The 17,350-nt window shown below is 37.4% G+C and overlaps 1 protein-coding gene and 1 long non-coding RNA gene across 20 annotated transcripts in view; one reads left to right on the top strand and one right to left on the bottom strand.

Moving 5' to 3' along the window:
- Positions 1 to 16,536, bottom strand: part of LOC118016978 — a 66,450-nt gene extending 49,914 nt beyond the window's left edge. For 3 of the 10 annotated variants that reach the window (XR_004680997.1, XR_004680988.1, XR_004680990.1), the window contains exon 1: positions 188 to 2,185. This is a non-coding gene — a long non-coding RNA (uncharacterized LOC118016978). The other 7 variants (XR_004680989.1, XR_004680991.1, XR_004680993.1 and 4 more) reach the window with 7 other exon arrangements.
- Positions 16,537 to 16,599: 63 nt separating this feature from the next.
- Positions 16,600 to 17,350, top strand: part of TMEM161B (transmembrane protein 161B) — an 82,304-nt gene continuing 81,553 nt past the window's right edge. For 3 of the 10 annotated variants that reach the window (XM_035014810.1, XM_035014811.1, XM_035014808.1), the window contains exon 1: positions 16,600 to 16,737. In XM_035014810.1, coding sequence (XP_034870701.1) covers positions 16,735 to 16,737 — 3 coding nt within the window. In that variant the 5' untranslated portion in view covers positions 16,600 to 16,734. The remainder of the gene's footprint in view (positions 16,738 to 17,350) is intronic. The other 7 variants (XM_035014805.1, XM_035014806.1, XM_035014807.1 and 4 more) reach the window with 4 other exon arrangements.

Below are 17,350 nucleotides of genomic sequence, written 5' to 3'. Positions count from 1 at the left end.
CTTTCTCTGTCAGCTCTAACCTTACACCAGAAGCTGCAAAGTGGGCTTTTCCCTTCCTTGATCATCTTCTGGCTCTGAATAGAATTTTAAAAAGCCCGTTCTTTGTCCTTTCTTAGCATTTTTTTGCAAGTCTCACCTCATTTGGGGGTTTCAGTTTCCTTGACACTATTCTTTTGGGCCATGTTACCTTCTTATAATTATCCTTGGTATGTGGTTGCTTTCTCCCAAGGTTTCTGTCACTTCCAATTAGCCAGGCAATTCCTCCTTGTTGGTCAGAATTAGGTTCTCCAGTTGCTCTGCTGGGACATCAAATCATGAGAAAGACAAATCAAAAACTTGTCAAATGTTTTGCTTTTAGCTCAATGAAACTTTTAAAGGGTGTCCAGTATTTGAATTTTCTTTTTTGATTGGTGCATTACTACACCTATTGACAAATAGTATATTATAGGGCACTGTGGTATCAATAATGAATTCTTTTATAAATAATTACATGTGGCAGTATATATTTGGAACCAGTTTTAAACCTCTCAAATAAAACAGTCTAAAGCACTTCCAAGCTTCCTATATATACCTGGTTATTCTAACACATTCTTGTTTCTCATCCCCCACTCAAGTTCACCACATGGAGAAATATATATATTATTTTTAATGAACTGACTTTTTGTGCCTCTCATTTTTAATATAATCCCAAACCAGAAACTGCAAGGTGGGGTAGGGGAAAATGACCTTTCTGAAGTGAAATATATGTCAGAAAGTCTATGAACTAGTTTTAACACAGAGGGCTATGAATTTCAATGGGAAAATATTATACCTTAATTGTTGCTACCCTCTAAGAGAAAGTTAGCATTTCTTTCAATTGTAACATATACAATCAATGACAGTGTTATTAGAAGTACTGGTGACATTTTCACCAATAAAAATCACAGATATTTTCCCATCACATTACTATCGTAGTTTGGTGGGGTTTTTTTTTTTTTTTTTTTTTTTTTTTTGGTGTTTACTACTTTTAAATTTTAGACATTATTAGATCCTCTGCTAGATTTTGTTATTTGGTGCATTAATGAAGAAGAACATATATAGCACACTTTTTGTTGAATATCTTGATTATTGTATTTTAATATAATTTGTTCCATTAATGATTCTATGCATACATTATGCATTTAAAAACACAATTCTAAAAAGGGCTTTATAGACTTCACCAGACTGCCAAAGGGATCCATGACACAAAAAAAGATTAAAAATATCTTTTAGGGACTCTGGTATTGTGGTTAAGAGCATGGAGTTTGGTCTAACAGTGCTTGGGTTCAAATTCTGCTCTGTCACTTACGGTATGACTTTGGCTAAGCTATATATACTCTTTGTGCCTGAGGTTCTTCATGTGTAAGATGGAGATAATACTTACCTAAAAGTCTTGCTGTGAAAATGAAGTAATATCTATAAAGACCTAAACATGATGCCAGGCACACAGTATGTTATTTATTTTATATCCACCCAGATAATTTCATTCAAATCCTATTTACATTTATCCTGTATACAGATTTTTTTTCACTATGTAGTCACTCTCTAAAATTTAAAATTATATTAGTAAATATTGGCTAGTTTCAAATGAATATTTGTAAAATATATGTGTGATATAAGGAAGAATGATACAATGAACATTAATATGCCTTCTACCCAGATTAAAAGGAAAAAAGTTGCTTTAGAAAGGATGAATGTATAATTTATTTCCTAAACCAGAGCACTTTTGAGAGTGAAAGTGCTATTAATTATAACACCAGGAAAATAGGTAAACCAGGACTGTTTTGGCTAAACCAAAATGTAAAATCACACTACTTTTATGTTCTTGTGTGCCTTTCCTTATTCTATTCCCTTCCTTCTACAGCTAGAGAAAAATCACTATTTTGATTTTGTGGTTATCATTCATTTATTTTAATTTATAGATTTATGTCTTATGTTTGTACTCTTAAACAACATATCGTTTACTTTTATTGCTTCTTTAATTTATAGAAGTAGAATCCTAATGTAATATTCTTCTGTGAATTTCTTTTTTGCTCAACATTGTTAGAGATTCATCCATGTCCACGGATTTGTAACTCATTTTTTCCACTGTTGTATTCTACTGTATGAGTATACACAGTGTATTTAATCATTCTACTGTTGATGGACAGTTGGACTAATTTTTATTGTTATAAATAATACTGTTAAGAATTTTCTTTCTTTCTTTTTTTTTTTTTTTTAAAGATTTTATTTATTTATTTGAGAGACGGAATGAGAGACAGACAGCAGGAGAGGGAGGAGGGTCAGAGGGAGAAGCAGGCTTCCCGCTGAGCAGGGAGCCCAATGCGGGACTCGATCCCGGGACTTCAGGATCATGACCTGAGCCGAAGGCAGTCGCTTAACCAACTGAGCCACCCAGGTGCCCATTTTTCTTTCTTTTTTTAAAAAAATATTTTATTTATTTGATAGAGAGAGACACAGCGAGAGAGGGAACGCAAGCAGGGGGAGTGGGAGAGGGAGAAGCAAGCTCCCCGCTGAGCAGGGAGCCCGATGAGGGGCTCAATCCCAGGACCCTGGGATCATGACCTGAGCCGAAGGCAGATGCTCAATGGCTGAGCCACCCAGGCGCCCCAAGAATTTTCTTTCTTATATATCCTGGAACACTGCTCCTGGACCATAGAGGATATACCTCTTCAAGGTTACTATATAATGCCAAATGGTTTTCCAAATTGATTATATCAATTTATACTCTAAATAGCAAAGTATGTGTTCTGGGATATTGTCAGACTTTTAAATTTTTGCTTATGTGGTAGATGTGAAATTGCATTTCCTTGTGTTTGAGAATTTCTTCAGGTTTCTTCCTCTATGAATTGTCTGTTTGGAATAGTATGGTGTGGTATAGAGCATTATCTGTTTTTTTTTTTTAATTAAATTGTAGTAGATTTTTACACAATGTGAATGCTAATCCTTTTGTTAGTAATAAGGGTTGTAATGATTTTCTCCCAGTTTATGGCTTGTCTTCTACTTTCCTTATGGTGTCTTTTTTTTTTTTTTGGCTTTTTTTACAGAAAATATTAAAACATATATAAAAGTATGCAGAATAGAATAATGAGCTCCCATTTACCTATTATCCAGCTTCAACTATTATCAATTCATAACCAATCTTGCTTCATTTATACAACCACCCACTTTCCCCATTTCTTATTATTTTAAAGTATATCCCACACATTATATCATTATATCTCTAAATATTTCAATATGTATCTTTAAAAGATAAAGGGCCTTTAAAAATTACTATTAGAACATAATAAATAATTTATAATTCCAAAATATCATCAAATATTCAGTAAGCATTCAAATTTCTAATTATCACAAAATTTCTTTAAGTCTGTTTGAATCAGGGGCTCCTGGGTGGCTCAGATGGTTAAGCATCTGCCTTCTGCTCAGGTCATGATCTACAGGTCCTGAGATTGAGCCCCATGTCAGCTCCCTGCTCAGCAGGGAGTCTGCTTCTCCCTCTTCCTCTGCCTCTCCCCACTGCTCCTGCACTCTGTCTCTCTGTATGTCTCTGTCTCAAATGAATAAATAAAAAATTCTTTTTTAATTTATTTTATTTTATTATTTATTTGACAGAGAGAGACAGCGAGAGAGGGAACACGAGCAGGGGCAGTGGGAGAGGGAGAAGCAGGCTTCCCACTGAGCAGGGAGCCCGATGCGGGGCTCGATCCCAGGACCACGGGATCATGACCTGAGCCGAAGGCAGACGTCCAATGACTGAGCCACCCAGGTGCCCCTAAATAAAAAATTCTTAAAAAAAAAAAAGTTTGTTTGAATCATGATCCAGACAAAATTCTGTGGTAGGTAGGCTCCAAAGTGGCACCCAATGATTCCCACTCCCTGGTATTCACACCCTTGGATAATTCCCTCTCACACTGTATCTTGGTTTATATGTGTGATCAACCTGTTGGTCACATATCTGTGTGATGGTATGTCAATGTTGAGGCTAGGTCAAAAGAGCCATAAAAGCCATGGTAGCTTCTGCCCCTCTCTCTTGAATCACTTGCATTAGGGGAAGCCAGACAGCTCTTTGGTGTGCTGAGGAACTAAAGTATTATGCCAAGCAGCCAACAAAGAACTGAGGCATCTTGGCAATGGCCACAAGAGTAAGCCATCTTGGAAGTGAATCCTCTAGCACCAGTTAAACCATCAGATGATTGTAGCCCGGCTGACAGTTTGATTGCTACTTCACGAGACACCCTGAGCTAGAACCATTCAGCTAAGCTGCTTCTGGATTTCTGACTCTCAGGCACTGCCTGAAATAAGAAATGTCTGTTGCTTTAAATGTTATGTTTTGAGGTAGTTTGTTATAAAGCAAAACAAATTAATAAAGATTTTGGTACCTGGAATAGGGGTACTGCCATAACAAATAGCTAAAATGGAAGAGTGCCTCTGAAAGTGGCAGTGGGCAGAAGTGGAAGGACTTGGAGGAGAGTGTTAGCGAAAGTTTGAAAAGCCTTGAAGAAATTTGTTTGTAGATGCTTGATAACTTTGAGGAGGTGGCAGATGAGGTCTTAACAGATCAGAAAAGTCTTACTGAAAATTGGAGGAAAGTGGCAGAAAGTTTAGCAAATTTGTCAGCTGAAGTTATATGTAAAGTAGAAAATGTGCCTAATAAACTGGTGATTTCCAGCAAGAATGTTAAAGATGTCACCTAGTTTCTTCTTGTTGCCTATAGTAAAATGAGAGGAGGGAGATAAGTTAAAGGGAGGACTGATAAACAACAAGGAGCCAGAACTTGCAGAGTTGAAGATTCCCAACCTTTCCAGGTGATGAATGATGCTAAAATTAGAAAATGGCTCTGAACAAAGAACAAATCCAGGGAATAATAGGAAAATATGAAGTTGAGGGTATAGTTAGTAAAGCCCTATACACCTCAGAAAGCTCTAACATGGCACCTCAGAGTAATTTCATACAGACAAAAAGGGTGTGCCTCATAGAACCTCTCAACCAAATTACAGGACTTCTAAGTTCAAGGGTGTGGTGCATCTTCCCAAGGCAGAGAAGGGTTTATATGGAAGAGAGTTACGGGTGTTGCTTTGTCTCATGGCATGAACTCAACTAAAATTCACAGGAAAGCCACAAAGTTTATAAGAGAATTATATTAGCAGAAGATACTTTTTTTTTTTTTTAATTTTATTTATTTAGGGGCGCCTGGGTGGCTCAGTCGGTTGAGCGTCTGCCTTCGGCTCGGATTGTGATCCCAGAATCCTGGGATCCAGCCCCGCGTCAGGCTCCCTGCTCTGCGGGAAGCCTGCTTCTCCCTCTCGCACTCCCCATTTGTGTTCCCTCTCTCGCTGTGTCTCTGTCAAATAAATAAATAAAATCTTAATAAAAAAAAGATTTTATTTATTTATTTGACACAGAGAGAGAAAGCACAAGTAGGCAGAGCAGCAGGCAGAGAGAGAGGGAGAAGCAGGCTCTCCACCGAGCAGGGAGCCGGACGTGGGCTCGATCCCAGGACCCGGGGATCATGACCTGAGCCCAAGGCAGCCGCCCAACCCACTGAGCCACCCAGGCGCCCCAGAATATACTTTTTTAAAAGAGACTTTTTATTTTTTTTTAAGATTTTATTTATTATCAGAGAGAGACAGAGAGAGAGAGAGACAGAGAGAGCACAAACAGGGGGAGCTGCAGGCAGAGGGAGAAGCAGGCTCCTCACTGAGCAGGGAGTCCGATGTGGGTCTCGATCCCAGGACCCTGGGATCATGACCTGAGCTGAAAGCATACGCTTAACCGACTGAGCCACCCAGGCATCCTTAAAAGAGACTTTTAAAAGAGAATTATATTGCCAGGCTGTTCTCCAGCCTATACTGAAAGGAACAGAATACCAAATGAAATGAGGTTTTTGGACATCCAACTTTCTATAGGCAGAAAGCAAGCAGACAACCATAGTGCTGTAAACATGGACAAAGAAGGATAACTCAGTGAGTGGGTCCAAGAGACCATGAAGGCAGAGTGAAGAGTCATAGAAAATTACTCTCAGGCCTTGAATCCTTATCAAGGAACTGTCAACCTGTTCCCAGGTGGATTTTGTTATTTCTGTCAACCTGTGTGCTCATTTCCCTCCCTTTGAATACACATGTCTATAGTATAGGAGATAGTTATCCTATCCATTTTACATTACATGTGTGGAGCCAGATATTTTGAGTCTTTAGTTTACAGGTCTTCAGATCAAGAGGAACTCCATTTAAGGAGCTGTGCTTAAGGAAGTATACCTGAAAAGCCTCATCCACTCCTGAACTTGATTTATATTTCTAGGATTTGAGCTAGTGCTGTAATGGAATGAGAGTTTTAAGGGATTTGGGGACAAGATGAGTGTATTTTGAATATTGGAAGAATGAATCTTTGGAGCCCAGATTGTGGTAGTTCCCTTCCATACTGCATCAGGGATCGTCTGTGGGATTAATAGAATATGGGAGAAGTAATGGTATATCATTTTGAGTGGCTTTGACTTCTTCTGTCTCTTTCTTGGATCACTTGCTCTGGGAAAAGCCAGGTGCCATGTTGTGAGGACACTTAGGCAGCCCTGTGAGTGAGCCATCTTGGGAGTGGATCTTCCATCACCAGTCAAGTCTTCAGAATACTGCAGCTCAGCCAACAGCTTGACTGCAAACTCATGAGAAACTCTGGGCCAGAACACCTAGCTAAGCCATTCCTGAATTCCTGACCCTTAGAAACTGTAAGACGTAAGTATTTTCAGTTTTAAGCTATTAAGTCTTGGGGTAATTTGTTGTACAGCAGTAGATAACTAATGGAAGTTCACATATTGCTTTATATGTCTTATTTTATTTTATTTTTAAATTATTTATTTTAAGTAAGCTCTATGCCCAACGTGGGGCTTAAACTCATGACCCTGAGATAAAAAATCATATGCTCTACCAGCTGAGCCAGCCAAACGCCCCACTTTATATGTCTTTTTGTTTTGTGTTACTTTTAAGTATGCTCCATGCCCAACATGGGGCTTGACTCATGACCCTGAGATTTGAGTCATGTGCTTTCCTGACTGAGCAGTCAGGCACCACTTTATATGTCTTTTATTTATTTATTTTTTAAAAAAGATTCATTTATTTATTTGAGAGAGAGAGCGCATGTGTGAGGACAAAGGGGGAGGGGCAGAGGGAGAGAGAGAGAGTCTCAAGCAGACTCCTCACTGAGCGCGGAGCCTGATGTGGATTTTGATCTCACACCTCTGAGACCACAACTTGAGCTGAAATCAAGAGTCGGTGGCTCAACCAACTGTGCCACCCAAGCACCCCTATATGTCTTTTAAATAAGTCTCTTAATCTGTCATTTTCTCTATCCTCTCTCTTTCCTGCATACAAAGTTAATTTGTCCCATGATTTTCCATAGATTGGATTTTCCTGATTGGATTTTCCATAGATTGGATTTTCCTGATTTCCTGGATTTCCTGTTTTTCCATTAAGAGGCATATAAAGCTTCCTTTTTCATCATGTTAGTAGCTGTTGATGTACAATGGATAAATCTATTTATTCATTAGGAATCTCAAAATGGCAACTTTCTAATTCCATCCTTCTATCGTCATTAATACATGTATATAGAGAAACTTAACCTCATTTATTATGTGGTTACCTGTGGTACATTGAACATCAAAAAGGCAGGACAAATGCTTGATTAATTTTATAATATATACTTTTTTTTATTGGTTTTTGAAATAATGGATTGATTTCAGAGCATCCCCCAGTGTCAACCAAGTAGATGTTTTTGTTAGTTTTTCTATCATTATGAAATCATGGATTTAAAGACATTTGATAACTTGATGTGTTCCAATCCACTGCTCTGATATGTTCCAACCTGTGCTCAGGAGGATATCAGAATTTCTATAAACCTGTATGTCCTTATTGACAGTAAAATTGTCCCATCTTTGGCCAGTGGGATGCTTTTCAGTTATCTCCTAAATCCATTTGACATGATTCTAGGATAGCTTACTTGCTATCTTGCAAAACAAAATGTTCCAGGCTCATCTTCTACGTTTCCTGTGCTTAACTGAAATCAACTGCTACTCCATGAGCTTATAGTGTCTTTTAAACAGAGGTTTTTAATGTATTTGAATATAATTCTTTTTTCTTTATTGAGTTTGCATTTCCCTACCATAAGATCATAAAGATAATCTTGCTATCTTATCTTCTGAAGGCTTAATAGGTTTTCCTTTCACATTTAAATTTTAATTCACCTTGAACTAATTTTTCTGCATGATGTTAAATAAGGAGTTCCAATTTCATTTTCTTCCATATAGATATCCGGCACCATTTATTGAATTGCTCTTGCTTTTCCTGCTGGCCTGCAATGCCATCTCTGTCTTAAATCAAGGTTACTTATAAGAGTACATCTCTTTCCAGAGTTGTATTCCAGTATAAGTAATTTTTTCCATCCCTAAGACAGTGTCATATTATCCTAATTACTGTAGTTTTAACAGATTTATTGAGATATAATTCACATAGCATATAGTTCACCCATTTAAAGTATTAAGATGGGATGCTTTTTAGGATATATACAGATATGTGCAACAATCACCATAGTTAATTTTAGAACATTTTCATCACCTCAAAAAGAAACCCCATTTCCTTTAGCTATTACTACCCTGTGCTCCCATTTCCTTAAACCTCGCCATCCCTAATCAATTACTAATGTACTGTCTCTATAGATTGCCTATTACAGAAATGTCATATGAATGCAATCATATAATGTGGTCTTTTGTGATTGGCTTCTTTCACTTAGCATATTATTTACAAGCTTCATCCATGTTATAGCAGGTATCAGTACTTCATTTCTTTTCTATAGCCAAATAATATTCCACTGTATGGATATACCACATTTTGTTTCTCTTTTGGTAAGCTGATAGACATTTGTGTTGTTTCTACCTTTTGGCTATTATGAACACCTAACTAGTATAATTTTATAATTCTTGCTATCTGACAAGTTAAGTCTCTCCATCTTAAATCTGCTCCTGGAGTATCTTGAAATTCTTGATCCTTTGTGCTTTCATAGAAACTTCCGAATTAGCTTATCAAGTTTCTAGAAAAACTCAGCTGGGATTTTTAATGCAATTGCTTTCATTGTAGGGGAGATTTGCCATCTTAACTCTAGAGTCTCTAAATACTTGAACATGGTATATTTTTCTTATTAGACATTCTTTGATGTCTTTTAATAATATTTTATGATTTTTTTTCCCTTGAAGGAAAAAAATTTAAAATCATAAATTTACTCCTATGTAATTCATATTTTCAAAATGATATGGTGAATGGTATCTTTAAAAAAATCATTTTCTAACAGTTCATTTCTGCTGGAGAGAAATGCAATTCACTTTTGGATATTAATATTATATCCAGAATCATTATAAAGTCTTATTTTAAAATTTATATGTAAATTGTTTCTTCATTTTCAATCTTTTTATCTTTTTATTTGCTTTTACTGTCATTCAGTGTTGGCTGGGATCTCCAATATGGTACTTGTTCCTGATTCTAAGGGTCTGTTCCAAAAATTTCATTGTTAAATATGTTTGTTGTAGGTTTTCTTCTAATTTGGCAGAAGGTTTTATCCATGTCTATGTTAATTTTTCCAAGTCTTTTTCTGGGCAATATGTTTTCTTTTTTGAAAAATTTCTACTGATTCAATCTCTTACATAGTAATCAGACCATATTTTCTATTTCTTTTTGAATAATTTTTGAAAAGTTACATTTTTCTGGGAACCATCTAGTTCAATTATATTTTCCCATTATGATATCTCCTCAATCTCTACAGCATTTGTAATAATGTCCCCATTTTCATTTCTAATATTCTTTGTGTTTGCTTTCTTTCTTGGGTAATCTTGTCAAAGATTTGTCAATATTATTACTAAAAGGTAAAACTTCTGACTTCGTTGCCTCTCTGTATTGAATATTTGCTTTTTGTTTTATTCATTAATTTAATTTCCATTACTCTTTTCCTAATCCCTCAGGTTTAGGACAGATTATTAGATCTATAATTTTTAGTCTTCCCTAATTTAGTATTTAAATTTTTCAATTTCCTTGTAAGTACTGTTTTAGCTACATTCTATAGGTGTTAATATGTAGTATTTCTGTCATTGATCAGTTCTGAATGTGCATTTTCTATTTTTCATTGAGAATCCTATTTGAATTTGATCCAGCTTATATAGGAATGAATTTATTTTCCAAATATATGAGGTTTCCTAGATTTCTGTAAAAATAATTATACTGTGATTAGAGAATGTGATCTAGGGCACCTGGGTGGCTCAGTTGGTTAAGCGACTGCCTTCGGCTCAGGTCATGATCCCGGAATCCTGGGATCGAGTCCCACATCGGGCTCCCGGCTCAGTGGGGAGCCTGCTTCTCCCTCTGACCCTATCCCCTCTCATGCTGTTTCTCTCTCTCTCTCAAATAAATAAATAAAATCTTTAAAAAAAAAAAAAGTTTAAAAAAAATGTGATCTAATAATACCAATTCTTTTAAAATTTAAAAGATTTTTTATGATTAAATTTCATAAATGTTTCATATGGACTTAAAATATTTTTTATTTCTACTTTTTGTAATGATGGACTTGGTAATTTAGAATAGTCCTTCTTCTGTAAACAACTAGAAAAGCTGGACATAATATAAAACAAACATCTGACAACATTAGAGAGCTAATGAGGCAGTGGAAAATCCAGAAGAAAAAAAGTTTTTGAATTCAGCATTCATGATAGCTTTTCCTCTGAGGTATCTGCTGATTCCTGAGAAGATGCCCAAGAAGCTTGAATAGAGCTTCTGACTAAATCATGGAGTTAAAAAGATGAAAATTGGGAGTTCGGAGCCTGCTCTGGTAAACTCTACAGGCTTCAAGTTGAGATCCCAAAGTTCTATACCCTGGGAAAAAGTATGAACTAGAGGTAGACCTGCTCAGAGTCCAATCATCTCAATCACGGACTCGATTAAAGTGATTTTAGCTTACTAGTGCCCAAAACCCCTGCCAAGAAACATAAATCCTTTCTGCCGAAAATATCATTTTAGATCTCAAAGTATAATTTCTTCCCATACTAGTTCTGGCATTCAATCAAAAATAACAACATAACTTAACAAAATGTTATAAATAAACAAATAAATAAAAGTCACATAAGTAATACAAAATAAAAAATACAACTAACAGAGGCACCTGGCTGGCTCAATCAGAAGAGCATGTGATTCCTGTTCTTGGGGTCGTGAGTTTGAGCCCCACGTTGAGTGTAGAGTACTTAAATAATTAAACTGAAAAAATATATAGGAGACATATAACTAAATGAGACAATACGATAAATAACCACAACAAGAAACAAAGGAGCCTCACATAATAGCAGACCCCATAGTTACTAGACACAGGTTTTAAAATGATTAATGTGTTTGAGAAAATAAAAGATCAGACTGTAATAGATAACTGTTAGACAACTGGAAGCCATTAAAATAGAAACAAACAGGGGCGCCTGGGTGGCTCAGTGGTTAAATGTCTGCCTTCGGCTCAGGTCATGATCCCAGGGTCCTGGAATGGAGCCCCGCATCGGGCTCCCTGCTCAGCGGGAAGCCTGCTTCTCCCTCTCCCACTCCCGCTGCTTGTGTTCCCTCTCTCGCTGTCTCTCTGTCAAATAAATAAATAAAATCTTAAACAAACAAACAAACAAACAAAACAAACAGAAATGCCCAAATTCACAACCAAAAAATAACTGAAATAAATGATTCAACAGATAGATTTAACAGGAGATTAGAGACTATTCAAAAGGAAACAGTAAAGTCAAAGAAAGGTAAGAATTATCCAGAATGAACCATGAGAGACAAATGAACGGATACCTAAGGGATAATGTAAAATGATCTAACATACATTTAAGTGGAGTATCAGAAGGAGAGAAAGGGGAAGAATGGGGGAGAAGCAGTATCTAAGAGCTGGGAATTTTCCAAAACAGAATAAGAACATCATACCCAGATTCAACAAGCATTACAAATCTCAAAAAGAAAACCAAGAAAACCCAAAGCATTTAGTTAGATCATAATAAAACTGCTTCAAATTTAAGACAAGCATCTTAAAAGCAGCCAGAGCCAAAAAGATTACTTTTATAGGGACAAAAATAAAACTGAAATTATTTCTCAAAAAAATTATGGAAGCCAGAAGCAATGAATGTATCTTCAAAATGATAAAATAGCTGCTCATTCAGTAAACATGTTCTTTGAAAATGAGAGTGAAATAAATAGTTTCGGGATACAAAAACTGAATTTATCACCAGCAGACATTTACAAAAGGAAATACTAAAGCATGACAGAAGCTCAGAAACTCAAGGAGTCATAAAGCACAAGAGACAAAGGTAAATGGTTGAATAAAGATAAATGCACAGTAATTGTATAAAAATGATGTCTTGAGGAATTTAAGACATTAAGTGAGAGATTAAGTATACATTATGTATATAACATGAAGTGGGGTGGTAAATGAAGTTGATGTGTTCTTAGGTTGTTGTATCATCCAGGAAGAGGTACAATACAAACTACTAAAAGAATATTTAACTCTCAAGCTGATGGGGTGGGAGAAATAAAGTAAAAATTAATCTAAAAGAATGCAAAAAAGGACAAAATCAACATAGGAGAGATAGGACAAATAAAAAGCAAATAATATCTTAATAGATTCAAATTCAACCATATTAGTAACTGTGTTACATGTAAGTAGATTAAATACTTCAATTAAAAAATATTATCAGAGAAGATTTAAAAATATATATATTATTTCATCCCACTCCTCAGGTTAAATGCCTTTCTCATCACACTCCGAATAAAATCCAAATCCTTTCCTGGCTTTCAATGCCAGTATAACTTAGCTCTTTCATACCCCTCTAAACTTACTCTTCTCTTAGTCATCATGCTTCAACAGGTAAGCTTCTTTGGTTCCTGAAATATTCCAAATTAGTTCACGCCTTAAGGTTTTGTGTTATTGTCCCCTCTGCAAGCATGATTTCCCCAATTTTTGCAAAGCTGGATTTTCCTGTCAAATAGGAGCTTAAATGGCACTTTCTTAGAAGCTTTCCTTAGTCACCTAATCTAAAATAGTCATCTATTTTAATTTCCTAAGACTATTACTATCTTATATTTTTATTTATGGTCTATTACCACTAAAAAGTAAATTCCCTCATAGTAAGGACTATGTCTGCTTTATTTACCATTGTTTCTCCAAGTCTAGAACAGTGACTGGGACACAGTACATACTTAATATTTAATGAATGAAAAAAGTTAATTTAGGTTTTAAACAGGTATTTTCTTATGATTTTGTTTGTTTATTGCTCTTGGTGGTGGTTGTTTAAAGACTTTTCTAGTAGCAAAAGGTATCAAATGATACCAGGATCCCATTTATGTATGTTAGTGATCCTTGAAAATGTGCATTGTGTAATTTGTGTAAAATTTGCAGTAGTTATTCTAATTAATTAGGTATGTGGTATGGTCCTAGCTTTAACTATGGTAACATGTAAATAATGGAAGTTTCAGAGGAAGGTTACTGAATTATTAAAGGGTTGCAATATACTTCTGAAGAGCATGTCTGTTTTGTTTTTCCCAAATTAGGAAGATGAGAATTATAGAGAAGTTACAAAGCATAATTTTGGGAAAGAAAGAAAAGAAGCTCCTTTCATCCATTCTTAAATAAAAGGAAATAAATTTTTTAAAATTACACCCTTACAGAAAGGTTTAGAAGGTAATTCTAGGAATGGTGATTGATATATTTGGTTACTTCCTTTTTTACTCTTTGTTCTATGTTTAGGATTTTTTTTTCACATCAAAGCAATCATGCTGGTCACAATTTTGTAGACTGCTCTTTTAAGTTGGAAAATAAACTTTTCCATTAGAAAGACTAATCTTTTAAAAAGTAGCTAAATAATATTCCAATTAAGTATACATGATAGAATTTGACCAATCTCTAATTGCTAACGATTGTTTCTAATTTTTTACCATTATAAGTATTGCTACAACTAACATTTTTGTCCATAAAGCATTTTAAGAGCAATGTAACCGAAGTGATTTTGTCCACAACATTCATTTAAATGGTATTTCTTAAGAAGAAGGAGGTGGTCAACACAAAAAGAAGGTCCCAGCTTTCCAGGCATTTGTGTCTAATTAGGAAAACAATATATATTGGGGAGAAATTACAAAGGCACCATATAAGCACATAATAATCATATTTATTAAAGAAAAGAAAAAGTAATTGAAATTTCTCAGAAGGGGAGTTAATCAGGAAAACATTTTGCAAAGAATATGGAGCTGGCCTTTGAAACAGTGATTAATTAATTAACAGTGTTAATGGTTGAAAATGTTCCAGGTCAGTGTGGGTGTTGAAAGAAGACATAACTTTTTGCTGGTGTTCTAAAGTATTTGAGAACAGTTCTCACTCAGAACATTGCAACTCAAAACAAAGCCCTAATTAGCAAACAAGACTTTTATCAAAAATTGGGCTCCTAATTCCCTTGCAAGACTACTGAATTTCTTCCTAATCTCCATTATGCACATATTTTATTCCCTTTCATAATTTCCCCCTTTCTTTGAATCTCTGTCAAAGACTCTCATCTACTTTAAGGAATGGAAATAGGTAAATCTCTCAACTTCAACACATGGAAACAATACAAAATATTACAATTCTGTGGATAAAAAAGGGAGATGCTGCCTTCAAACATATATGGTATGCGTTTTAGTCTTTAAAAAAACGTTACTTGTAACAGATTTTTCACATTGTAATAGAAATTGGAATATTAAAGGATATTAACCAAGGGTTATTTATCAACTTGTCAAATACCAAATAAGGAACATAGAACTCCATGATCTATTAAAAATGATAAGCAGAATACTGTGATTTCCTTTCGTGGTTTTACTCTGGCAGGAGTGGGTTCCATCCTGATAATAATTCCAGTCTTACTGTCACATAGGGAGGAGATGCTTTGTGAACCTCAATGAGGCTGCCAGGTTTAGGACGGATGTAAGAACCAAAGTGTCTGAAATGAAAGAGCAAGACTTCATAGAATGTGTTGTCACTGACAGACTGAGAGCCAGTTTCCTTCTCCACCTTTTCTTCCTCAAGGATAGCAGCTGCTTCCCACAGATACACAAGCAGAACGACTCCAGTCCTTCTCTACCACACTTAGCATCTGCAGATGCCCTGGGTCTTGTCTATTTACAATGTTGTCCCTATACAGCAGAGGTAGAACCCTCAGGGAAGTTCTGGATTGATTCTCAGCAGGTCTGTTTCACAAACTATTTCCCAGCCCCACCCACCTCCAGCTGTTCCCAACGTTAGTACTTGTAATTCCTCTATCTTGTCTGCCACATTACTCATCTCCCCCCAAAAGAAAATTTAAAGTTAAAAACAACTCAAACATTCAGTCTCCAGCCCCCTTTTTAATATAAAGCAATTGCCCTGTGCATGCTGCTTCTGGATAGCTAAGGAGTGACTCCAAGGGTCTTCCGACCATTTATAGATTGGATATCATGCTCTCCCAATACTTTGAGAAGGAGGGTAAAACAACATCCATAGCCACCCCTGCCTGCCCAAACTTAACCTCTTGTGAAGCTTCCTAGTTTAGCTCCCCAATTCCAGCTTTATGACAAAACTAGACAGTGGCAAAAAAGAGATCCTATAAATGAAATTGTAGATACAGTCACGTCTTAAGCAAGGATCCCCAAATTGTGAGACTAATTTCTGGGTTAAAGGTGTTCTGTATATCCATTTCAATCCTGCCTCCAGTACTGTGACCAAATAAAAAGGCACAGAGTTGAAGGGTACAAATTTTGGGGGAAAAAAAACAAAAACAACACAAATTTAAGAGGTACATGGGAGTTTCACTTTTTTCCAGCTGATGAGATAGATATATATATATATATATTTTTTTTTTTTAAATAAAAGGAAACCGTCCATATTGGAATATTTTCCAACAGGCAGAATTCTCTTCGTTTCTCTGATCTTGGTAGATGTTCTTCTGGTTTCCACTGGTATATATATATGAATAGTGAAGAAACGTCTCAGGATCAAATTCCACCGTCTTGAGGAAGGGAGAGCTTTAGTATGCACTAAAGCAGGTAAAAGAGACGATAGAGGGACAGACAGGTCTGTGGAGATCCGGCAAGTCTCCAAGGACGGTCAGCCTGGAAAAGGAAAAGGTTAAAAAAAAAAAAAAAAAAAGGCGTGGCTCAGCTGAAGCAACTACTGTTGTCCCTGCACGAGCACGGCCTGTGGTTTTTCTCCCTCACTTAATCCTCTGGGGTCGGCTCCCACCCGGTTCACCAACTTGCGCTTCCATCACCTCCCAGTGAGAGGACGCCCTCCGGCCCGAACCACCCAACCTACCTCCGGATCCTCACAGGCGCTGCAACCTCGCGCCGCCCGCCCACCTACCTGTGCTGCGCCTGCGCCTCCCTCGCGCGCTCTCAAGGTCAGCACCGCCCCAGCTTCTAACCTAGCACCCACGGAAGTGGCATTACAGGACGTCCTGCGTATCCTCACCTCTGCGTGGCGTGGGGTCGCCGGCGTTCAAGAGAGGGGAGGGACTTCCTGTCCCGCGCGGGCAGGACTTCCGTCAGAGCCGGAAAACTCTCCCTCGCGTTGTTTAAGAGGCTCCTGGCTGCAGGGTGGGGAGGGAAGGTCCAGGACGGTCCCGGGGACTCCAGGGCGTCCGGCCCACGACCTGTCCTTGGCGCCATGGTGAGTCTTCCTGTGAAGGCTGGAGAAACAACAGTGGGAAGTTAGGGGCCAGCAGGTTAGTCCTGTGAAGGTAGCCAGTCGGGTGCCTAGCTGAGGATGAAGCGGGCGAGAGCAATGGGATGAACCACGGGGGCAGGACTCCTCACCTGTCCCGGAGCTCCTGGGGCGCTGAGGAAGCGGCGTCCGTCCTGCCCAACCGCGAAATCTGTCCAGGAGTATGGAGTAGGTAGCCGGAATGTTCGTGGGCCATTCACTGTGTATGGCGTGTGGCGCCAGGTGGTCCCAGAGTTGACCTTTCCGGGTTGATCATCTCCGTCCCTCCCTTTTTCTCAGCTGCTTGGTAGTAGCCAAGAACTTAAGATCTTAGAAATCCCGTCAGCTTTTCCAGGTGGACACAACGGATCCCTTTGTAGAGGATCAGCGCCTGTCACCAAGAGAAAGGGCAAAGCCAGCTTATCTTTCAAACTCAGCCCATTTGTTTGTTTGTTTTTTAAGTATTTATTTATTTGACAGAGAGATAGCACAAGTAGACAGAGCAGCAGGCAGGGGGAGAGGGAGAAAGCAGGCTCTCCACTGAGCAGGGAACCTGACGTGGGTCTCGATCCCAGGACCC

The sequence above is a fragment of the Mirounga leonina genome, unplaced genomic scaffold (assembly GCF_011800145.1).
Source record: "Mirounga leonina isolate KUSES-001 unplaced genomic scaffold, KU_Mleo_1.0 Mir_168, whole genome shotgun sequence".
NCBI classification, from domain to species: Eukaryota; Metazoa; Chordata; class Mammalia; order Carnivora; family Phocidae; genus Mirounga; species Mirounga leonina.
This window is presented reverse-complemented; position numbering and strand designations above follow the sequence as displayed.